The following is a 10,438-nucleotide window of genomic DNA, read 5'->3' on the forward strand; positions in this document are numbered from 1 at the left end:
ATTTTTAGGTTAGAGAATATTTAAGTTTAAAATATTGTGATTTTCTTTAAAAGTTGGGTTAACCCGATTTTCAGCCCATTTAGGATTGGGCTGGCCCTATTAAAGCCCGTCAAAGTTGTGACTCGTAGAATTCCGAAAATAGATCCATATTAATATGAGTAAATTATACTTAAATGATAGATTTTGTATGATCAATAGATTTTGTATGATCAACTACACAATTAACTTTATGCAATGAGATTATGTAAGAAGGTCGAATGTCATGTACAAGGATAATAAGAATTGATTGGAATAAGCTACTCCCAAAACCAAGCACTAATTCCCCACATTGTGCAAACAAACAAAAATAATCAAATCCATATGGTTTGATGCAGCGGCAAGAAAAGAAGAAGAAGAAGAAAATATCGAAACAAATTTCAGATTTTTCAATCTAAACTTTGACTAAGCAGTCTTAAATTTCAAATTTGTATCGAACTATCAAACTTAACTTGAAACTCAAATATCTATTCATTCAATACCTTTTAAGAATACACCTTCATAATATACTCATGCATTTTTAATCGGTCATTTAATTCAATAATTAAAATGTTTGGTGTTGTTATAGTCTTCTAGATGTTATTCATGGAAGTGATGGATCTTGTTTCTTCCAATAATTAAAGGGACAATAGAGATCGAGCTTAGCATGATCCCATTGATGACATGTACAAATTAAGAAATGATTTAAATATTTTTCCATCTCTCTCTTTCATGGACCCTTCTTTTTGTCCAACACTCTAGTCACCATTTATAACTTGTCCATAAATTAGGCATGCTTTTTATAAAAATGGAGTAGGTGGAAAACAAGATGAAGAAATAATACATGGAGTAAATAGTCTTTTGATTGAAGTTTGTTAATACTGACTATCATTTGAATATTTCGAGAGAAAAAAAATGGATATAGCTCAAAATTAACAGGTTGGAAACTATTGAAAAATTTACTGTTATTTCACAAGGGAATGTCCATAATTAATTTGTAAAAATATTTTTCTAATATTATTTTTTACATTAAATTATTATATAGTAAATTATTTTATTTATATATAATAAAGCCAAGTTAGCCGTTAACTAGCTATCGGAGAAACACACACACATATAGAGAGAGAGACAAATTTTCCTATTTACATCTTTTCTTTTTTCTTTTCCTTATCTCAAAAAGTTGGATTTTCCTTTTTTGAGATCGGCTGTTTATGCTCCCGTCAATTATAGTAAGAACTTATTGAATTTTGAGAATACAGTTAATAATATTATTTATTGTCTGAGTAAAATATTCTCAAGAACGTGCGTCTCAAACTAAATTCAATTCTCCATTAAGAACTATTTAACTTTCGAAAGCATTTACCTCTACACTCCTCGTCTCTTTTTCTTTTTTTTTGTCTTCCCTGTATTTTGATAATATTAGTGTTAGGTAGATAATAATTGTATTCCTTTTGTAACCTTTTTTCAACTAACATGGAAAAATGTTCATACAGTCAAATTAGTACCTAACCATCCCATTAAACAGTACATTATACTAATTAATTTCTATGGCGTGCTCTTCTACTAGGTACTAAATGTAAACAATTAAAAGCTATGAGCTTATTAAAGTCAATAACAACCCACCAACTAATACTTACCTTAATGAAGAATATCATATTAAAAGAAACCTACGGGCTAATTTGTTCGTTGGTTAGGAAATAAACTAATTCACGTATTAAAATTTACATAACTAGTATTTTATCCGATTCAAAATAATTGATGTTTTAGGTTTGGGTACATGAGTATAGAATCATTTGGTATGGAGAATTGGATAAGCAAACATATTTAATGAGATTATTTTATTCCATCTTTTATATGATTAGTAATCCTATCAGTTAAGTACAACGTGGGATAATCTAATCTCGAAATTAGTTAATATTTTAAATCAAACATGGGTAAAGTTAATTTCATATTTTAAGTATATACCTTATGCCACGTTTCACTTACTCCTAAAAGTTAAGAGATGTTTTGACTAAATACCCTCAATTATGATTTTCTTTTCTTTGTAGTTTGACATTAAGGACAATTTTGAAAATAATAATAATAATCATATACATTTTGGATTTAGGAAACATCAATTATTTTGAATTGAAGGGAGTGTCATGTTTGGCAGTAATTTAGTTTTCTAGGTATAAAATTCAACATATCATATATCGTGTTTAGACACCAGTTTATAATTTCTCATAACTAATACATGTTTTGGGGAAATACATGAATAAATCATGCAGTATGCAATGTAAAAGATTAAATAACTAATATATAAATAACTAAATCATGCATAACTAATTCATATCGTACTATTAACTTCATATCTTTAACCAACAATCAAACAACTCCCAAGTGAGTATCTGGTCAGTGAATAATTTATACATAGACTATAAAACCAATCCATATTATAATACAAAAATTAAATAACGAATGCTTTACTAAATATACCTTTATTAGTAGATATTTGATTTATTTGACTACAACTTGGATATACCAAATAAATATAATGTAAAACATTGTATTTTAGTTTTACATTTAGATAGAATGGTATAAAACTTTTATTTTACAATCTTGACCTAGAGTTTTTCAAAGAATATTGAGAAAAGAGTTTGGAGGAGGGCCTCTTTGTAATTTTGGTCAAAATTGCTAGTCCCAAAATTAAAAGTTTAACCAGATACAAAATAGTCTCAATGACGTTGCTTCCTAGCTCAATGGAATAAGTAATTATAATCTACAACTTCTATTCACAAAAATGCGTAATACTAGCATTCAGAATTACAACATAGCCTCCAAAATACTTGATACAAAACAAAACTATATAAACTTGAACCTGTCGTGCTAAAATATTTGCATTAAAAACATAGAAAATTAACCTCATAAAAATAAGAAAGTGCTAGTATTACTTTCACAAGTATCTATACTCTCTTTCCCTAAAGCATATTTTAGTCAACCAGGTCAGCTTGGGAACTTTCTTTGGTCAATTACTTCACAACCAAAAACTCATTAATTCAATTTCCCAAAATCTAGCCATTTCATGTTTTGGTTTTGTGATGAACTTTATACTTGCTAGAACACAAAAGCTTCATATTCTCCTTCATCAGTCTTTTTTTACTGCTTGATTTCACCTGCACTACTTTTATCGAATATCGAGATTAGCATAAAAGAGTTTAATTTTTATGCACTAGTTTATATTATTGTCGCTTACAAAGTAGCTAAGACATCGATCAGGTTACTAAAAAGATAACTACAATTACTGAAATGGGATTAGTAACCTGAAAAATAAGACAAGCTAACCGAGAACATGTTACTCCCTCCGTTTCAATTTATTTGTTTGGTACTGATTTGGCATGGAATTTAAGAAAGTGAAGAAGACTTTTGAAGTTTAAAGGGCAGCCCGGTGCACTAAAGCTCCCGCTATGCGCGGGGTCCGGGGAAGGGCCTGACCACAAGGGCCTATTGTACGCAGCCTTAAATTAAAGATATGTGGAATTTACCAAAATATTTTTTAATTTTGTAGTCTTAAACATGTCAGGTGAAAAGTTGAATTAAAGAATTGACTAAAAAGGAAATAGACGATTTTTTTTAAACGGACTAAAAAAAAAGTATGAGACAAATTGTAACCGAGTGAGTACAACAGGTTGATAGTAAAAATTCTTTACATTGTCCCTAAATCATGAAGCATGTGGGTTATGTTGCTCGGACTCTTCAAACATACCATGGGGTGCGTGTCAAATCCAACACGGATGTAGCAAACATAATTTTTTTTAAGAGTTCAAGCAACATAGCATGTGATCAAGGGAAAAACTATGTTGCTTGGACCCTCCAAGAGTGTTGCCGTACCGTGTCAAATCCTTCAAAATTGCATAGCTTTTGAAGAATCCGACTCACACCTGACGATATTTTTGAAGAGCTCGAACAAAAATAGGGGGAAATGAATGTTAAATCATCCTACCTCTTGCGTTTGCTTTTCTGAGAAGAAGACGTTGATGGATTGCTGTGCCAGTTCCTCTTCCTTTGGTTAATAAACCAATTGTTAATCTGCTTCAGTTGTAAACCTGTTTCTTGCACTAATCGTGCTTTGTCTTCCTCCTATAACATAAATTTTGTTCACAAAAAAAGTGAGAGATGTAGAAGTAAAATAGGTCCTCCCTTTGAAATCTATGATAGAAACTTTGTTTTTTTGGTACTTACAGTTGGATAAGGCCACTTAGAATGTGATTGCCACCAAGCTTTCAAGACAGATGTTGTGTCACCAGGCAACTTTCCTGCTCTTCTTTTGCGTAAAATTTCCTCTCTAATGTCAACAATCTTTTCCTTATAACCCTTTAATGAAAAACAAAATCAAGAAACTTATTAGCTCTAAAATCAAGTATAGTTTTTAAGTCATTACAAAAAATACACCATTATTTACTTAATTATGTTTACAACACATCACGTGTGGGCTTAATTCTTTTCGTGGATCAAACAAGTGAATTTTTTTTTTTTGATAACGAGTGATTGATAAGCCTTGAAAGCAAGACCTCTCTTGTTTTTGCTTACACTGTTTCATCTAAAAGCTTAGAGAGTGAACACTACTATTTTACTTAAATTATATTTTCAACAAACCTCATCTAAAAGTTTTAGATGTACGAGAGGGTCTTATTTACTTAATTATCCCCTCCGTTTTAATTTATTTGTTTTGCTTTCCTTTTTTAGCCTATTTAAGAAAAATCTCACTTTCCGCCTAACATGAGTAAGACACAAGATTAAAGATCATTTTGGTACATTTCATGTATCTTCAGTTTAAACCACAAGATTCAAAAATTCTTTACTTAAATTTCGTGACAAGTCAAAACCAGACAAACAAATTGAAACGAAATGAGTGTATTTCAACATGTTCCTGATTCTAAGCAGCGAGTGTTTTTTTGATACTGAGTGATAGCGAGACTAGAATGCAAGATTTCTATCGTTTTGCTTATATGTTGAATTGTGTGACCGTCTCGTCTATAAATGCTTAAAACATTAGAGAGGGTATATTACTATTTTTACTGTATTATTATTATTATTATTATGTTTTGAACAGTATCAGAACAGTCAAAAGTTAAGTTTCTTTACCTGTTTGAGCTCATGCTTGAGTTCTTGCCTAACACGCTCCATCAAGGACCTCTCACTTTCAGTAGGTACAAGAGGACCAAAACCCATGCTATCTGGTCCATCAAAACCTCCGTCCAAAAAGTTTGTGTCACTATCAGCCTGGTCATCATCATCATCAGACATGGTTGCTCCTGTACCTTCACCAGGTGCTACCCCTGTTGACAGATCATCTGAGTAATTATATGTCTGCAACACACACTTGGCCTACATGCATATATAACTGTAGAAAAGCTGGTAGAGCAGACATTCTTTTATTCTCTTTTCAGCAATGACAACAATTTACTATGTGAAGGATGACTACATAAGTGTCATTAATAAGAAAACAATGTTGAATTAGACGAATGAGGTTATCGACCCTATTCAACAACAACAACATATCCAATGTAATCCCACAAGTGGGGTTTGGGGAGGATAGTACCTTGGGAGGTAGACAGGTTGTTTCCGATAGTTCCTCGACCCAAGAAAAAACATAACAGAGCAGTCCAGGAAAAGGAATATCCAAAGTGAAGAAGTCACGACAAAATACTAAAGATAGCATGACGAAGAATTCTGGAAAAAATAAAAGGAACAATATCTACAACAAAAATAGCAGATATCTATCGACCTATTCATACTAACAAATGATCAACTTATATAATCTATGTGGCTTGGACTTTTAAAAAAGTTGACAGGTACATGTCAGGATCTCTAAATAGATCAATTTTTGGAGATACAGGTGAGACACAAATTTTGGGAAGTCCTAACAATATAGCTTTATAATAAGGCAATCATGAGTACCACATATGGTATCTTGGAATAGCAATGGCTGTGATATTAACATTAAAGGGATGAAGATGAAAATACCAATGAAAGGAAATAACTGAGAGACTGTAAAATTGACATATGATGTAAGTTTTTCACTTTAGAGTTTTAACATGAAGAAACAAAAGATAGGCAGGCTACAAGAGGAATAAAATCAAAAAGAAAACTAAACTGACAAAATAAAAAGACGGAGTAGACAATGATGTCACCTGTTAAGCTTTGTAGAGATTGTTCTAGCTCCCAGCAAGCCATGACAGCTTCCATTGCATGTACGCGGACATGTTGTTGCAGTTGTTCTTTAAAAGAAGAGAGCAACAGAACGTAATGTGTCTGCATCAGAAGAAACAAGACAAAAGGAAGTATGAGATAACATATCACATCTCTTAATGTGTATATAAACTGCATAATTTGCTGTTAAGATTAAAAGGAGAAAAATGCAGAACTGCGTGCCTGAAAATGTAATTACATATCAGAAACCATCAAATAAGATAAGAAAATAAGGAGGTGAAAATGTACAGGAACTACACTTGTGTTTGTGAGAAAGACAAAATTACTGTAATGGTAACAATTATACCAGCCTTTGTGTTTCATAGTTTCAAATAAATTGGCAACAGTATGAAACTAAGATAAATTGCTTAAGCTTTAAGGATTCTGCAACTGTTGGTGTCTATAGATTAACGCATACTGCTTTAAAAAATTCGAAGCAAAAAGATGAGTTGAACTCGTGATTTAGTACTCATAAGTTAGAGATAAATAGCAAGAACAAACAACATATCCAGTGTAATTCCATCTGGAAAGGGTAGAGTGTATACAGACCTTACCCCTAGAGACTATTTCCGATAAACCCTTGACTCAAGGAACTAAATAGCAAGAGCATCTTTCAAATTTCATATTCAAACTAGTTTTTTTTTTTTCCTTTTGTAGTTTCTTATACACATAACAAAAGTCAAACAGGAAGAGCATCTTTCAGGAATAACCTTGCTAAACAGACATTGGCTTTTCAAAATTTGCACGCAACACATGAATCATTTTAAGAAATAACCTTTGTAAATTGTTCAATGTTTTCAAAATTTTAGAATGACAATCCACTTTTCATTCTTTATCCCCATTGAAAGAAACTATTCTTAGTTAAACTACTTCACCATTACTACTACTGAGAGATCAACAGATAAAAATAAGACAGAAACATTTCCATATGATGCCTCAAGGAGATTCCCCAAAGCACTTTCCCTACATTAGGGGTCAATTATTAGTGTTAGGATAAAAAGATTCCTCTTTTGATGTGACACCTAGATATTTCTATAAAGATCTTAATAGTTAGAACTCTCAAATATATTCCTGGAGAACTATACTCAAGATAGAAGCACGGCAGAAAAGAACTTATCCAGTTCCAAAATTCTCTAGTACAAATCGTTTCTCTAATAGTTGGACAGAATCCATTGATGCAGAGCACATGATTTAGGAATCAACTTTTTATAAAAGATTACAAGTTCACAAAGCCTAAAAGACCAGAATGTTCACCTCTTTCGTAAATCACAAAGAACAGTAGAAGTAGTTTAACAACCAAGAAAGCTACTCACGGCCATACTTTTTTCTTTACCACATTAACTATATACTCATTGTCCAGGTTTACATTGGCCAAGCCAGGATTTACAATAAGGAAGTAAACACACGAAGAAGCCAAGGGAATTCAACATATAATATATATACATAAAAATATAACCTATATATACCGTGTGGGAGGTATCAAATTGACTCCTCTACGGACGAAAGTGGCTCCTTCACTACATGTTTATATGAATTCAGAGAATTGCCAAAAAAAGGACTAAACATAGTGCATCATGATAGCGAGATGATTACTATGCCACCTACAATACCCCGCCACACATTCATGAAAACCACACATATAGATAGAACATCAATCTCAAGCAAAAGCCTCTCTCTATGGCCACAATTCAGATAGGGAATAACACAATCAATCGAGTAATTCATATTGAAAGGTTAAAAGTTTAGTAAGTTCAAAAGCAAATCTTCAGATTGAAACACATTTATGTGAAGACTTCCAATAACCAGAATGACAAGAAAATCCAAAGATTGATATTTTTATTCAATTCTCTTCACTCGCCTACATCAGCTCCGCCAATCAAATTAATCCCCCAAAAAATATCTAAACCGCATGAATTAAAATTATATTTTTCACAAAATCCAACCATTACAATGATATCAACAACAGTCCATTCATTCCATTCCACATTAACATTCGTCGATGACCAAAAAGTTCAATGGCATAAGCTAAATACCAAATACAGCCAAAAAAATTGTGCCGGCCGAGCTCACCTTTCAAGCATATTATGAATATTATAACCCAAAAGGCAAAAATAACACTTCACCATCCTCAATCCTCATAGAAGTGTTAAAAGATTTCTGGAATACAGCTGTTAACATATCCAATTTTTGTCGTAAAATTTAACATTAGCTCCTTACAAGGAGCTATCCAGTGTAATTTCATAAGCACGGTTCAAAAATGATTAAGTGTACCCGGACCTTACCCCTACCACCTACCTGTATTTAGGCTGTTTCCGGGAGATAGTCGCAAAGTAAAACTACCATATTTTCAAATAAGATAGAAATAGGATAAACTATGAAATTTAAAATATATATATATATATATGTATACTTTTAAGAATATCAAGAAAAATCTAATTAGTTTGTACTTATAACTTAAATTTGAAACTCTTCACACACAAATGAGGAAGAAGAAAGAAAAACGAAATTTCTTCGTTTCGTGAAAATTGGAACAAAATTTATTCGTTTCCATGAGAGAAAAAGCTTAAAATTATGAAGAAAAATTGTTGTTTACCATAAATTGATCGAGGTCTTTATCATCTAGAGGTGGTTGACCTTGTCCAAGTACAGAGTACTTGGCTACCACGTTCTGCGATTGAGCTAGCTGTGCGTCAATCCTCGGTAATTGATCCACCGGCGTCGCAATTCTCAGGCACGAAACGTGTGCCGACAGTAACTGATCGTATAAAGGATGATTCAATATATCCGCTTTACATTTCTCTCTCTCCCACGAATTCTCCTCCTCATTATTGTTATTATTATTGTTTTCTTCTCCTCCTCCTCCGCTATGCTGTTGACTCATCTTCTTCGCGAAATTCATCGACTCCGATAACTCATCACTATGCCCTCCGCCGACGCCGGTACCTCCACCTCCGGTAGCGGCGGCGGCGGCGGTAGGGGACAGCCACTGGTTAGAGTTTGACGAGTCAGAGTTAGTTGTCTGTAGGTGAAGGAAATTGTTCCCTCCGGCAGCGACGGCGGAGGAAGGTGAGGAAGCGTTGGCGGCGAAGTGGCTATGTTGTTGACGGAGGAGGGAAGTGTTGAGCCAAGTAGGAGGTGATTTTCTAGCGTTGTGATGAGGAGATTCAGGTAACATAGAACGTAAAACGGCGGCGTTTTGTTGTTGTTGTTGTTGTTGTTGATGAAGAGCCATTTCTTGAGAAAAGTGGTCCTGAAACTCCATGGCTATGGCTTTTGTGTTTTGTTTGTTCAATGCTCTCTGTTCATTTTTATTTTTCTTCAAGTCTGCTACACAGAGAAGAAAATTGAAGAGAGAGAAGAGGGGAAAAAAACTAAAGCGTTTACTACAACAGTAGTTTCTGTGTACATATATGTATACTCCACATATTTATATGTTTTAAGATATTTGAATAGGCATCTTATACAAGATATGATTCTAGATAAAAATATATTATTTTAATCTTAATTTATGTGGTTTTTTTCATTTTCGATTATCAAAAGTTTCATTGAGAATTTTCTCATGAAATTTTTAAATTTTTTGAGATAAAATTTATATATTTGTAAATAATATAAAAATATTATAAATTATAATAATTAATAATTTAAAATATATATGACGAATTTGTTTGAGTCTAAAATTTAAAAAGTATTACATAAATTATGACAAAAATATTATATTTAGGCTACACAATCTCTTTAATTTATCTTTATTTTTTCTTTTGATATTCTATCTTAGCCTTAGTCCAAAATAAAAAAATAAAGGTAAATTAGAGAGGCTATATATGTATTTGGCCTTATATTTACAACAAACAACATTGTATTTGATAAGCTAGATTATATATAATTCTCACCCCTATATAAAAGGTAGAAAAAACAGATTGTTTACTATTGAAAATTAGAACAAAAACTAATAGGTGAATTGAGTTTTTGTTTAGTTTGTTTTTTGTGTGTGTATTTATTGTTATCCTCCGTATTTTTTTCGTTTCAAAATAAGTATGATTTTAGAATAAGAAAAAATTATTTTAAATTTAGAATTAAATTAAAATTTTAAGATAAAAATGATATTAGTGTATTTTTTTCAATTATATTTTTATATTTTATTTTCTAATAGTGTTTAATTTTTAAAATATATTTATTAAATAGAGATTGTTTGGTA

At 32.0% G+C, this 10,438-nt stretch overlaps 1 protein-coding gene across 2 annotated transcripts; it reads right to left on the reverse strand.

Annotated features, from left to right (window-relative positions):
- Positions 1-2,763: 2,763 nt before the first annotated feature.
- LOC129891475 (homeobox protein knotted-1-like LET12) lies at positions 2,764-9,650 on the reverse strand. Of its 2 annotated transcripts, none has more exons than XM_055966855.1 (6): positions 8,837-9,650; positions 6,186-6,306; positions 5,137-5,330; positions 4,234-4,365; positions 3,995-4,131; positions 2,764-3,172 (listed from the first exon to the last, which is right to left on the reverse strand). In XM_055966855.1, exons 1-6 carry the CDS (start codon positions 9,503-9,505, stop codon positions 3,151-3,153), a joined length of 1,275 nt encoding a protein of 424 aa, XP_055822830.1. In that variant the 5' UTR covers positions 9,506-9,650; the 3' UTR covers positions 2,764-3,150. The 2 variants fall into 2 exon arrangements, with proteins under 2 accessions (XP_055822830.1, XP_055822828.1); XM_055966853.1 differs by having other exon boundaries at positions 2,764-3,175.
- Positions 9,651-10,438: the final 788 nt, after the last annotated feature.

This window comes from Solanum dulcamara, chromosome 6 (genome assembly GCF_947179165.1).
Source record: "Solanum dulcamara chromosome 6, daSolDulc1.2, whole genome shotgun sequence".
NCBI classification, from domain to species: Eukaryota; Viridiplantae; Streptophyta; class Magnoliopsida; order Solanales; family Solanaceae; genus Solanum; species Solanum dulcamara.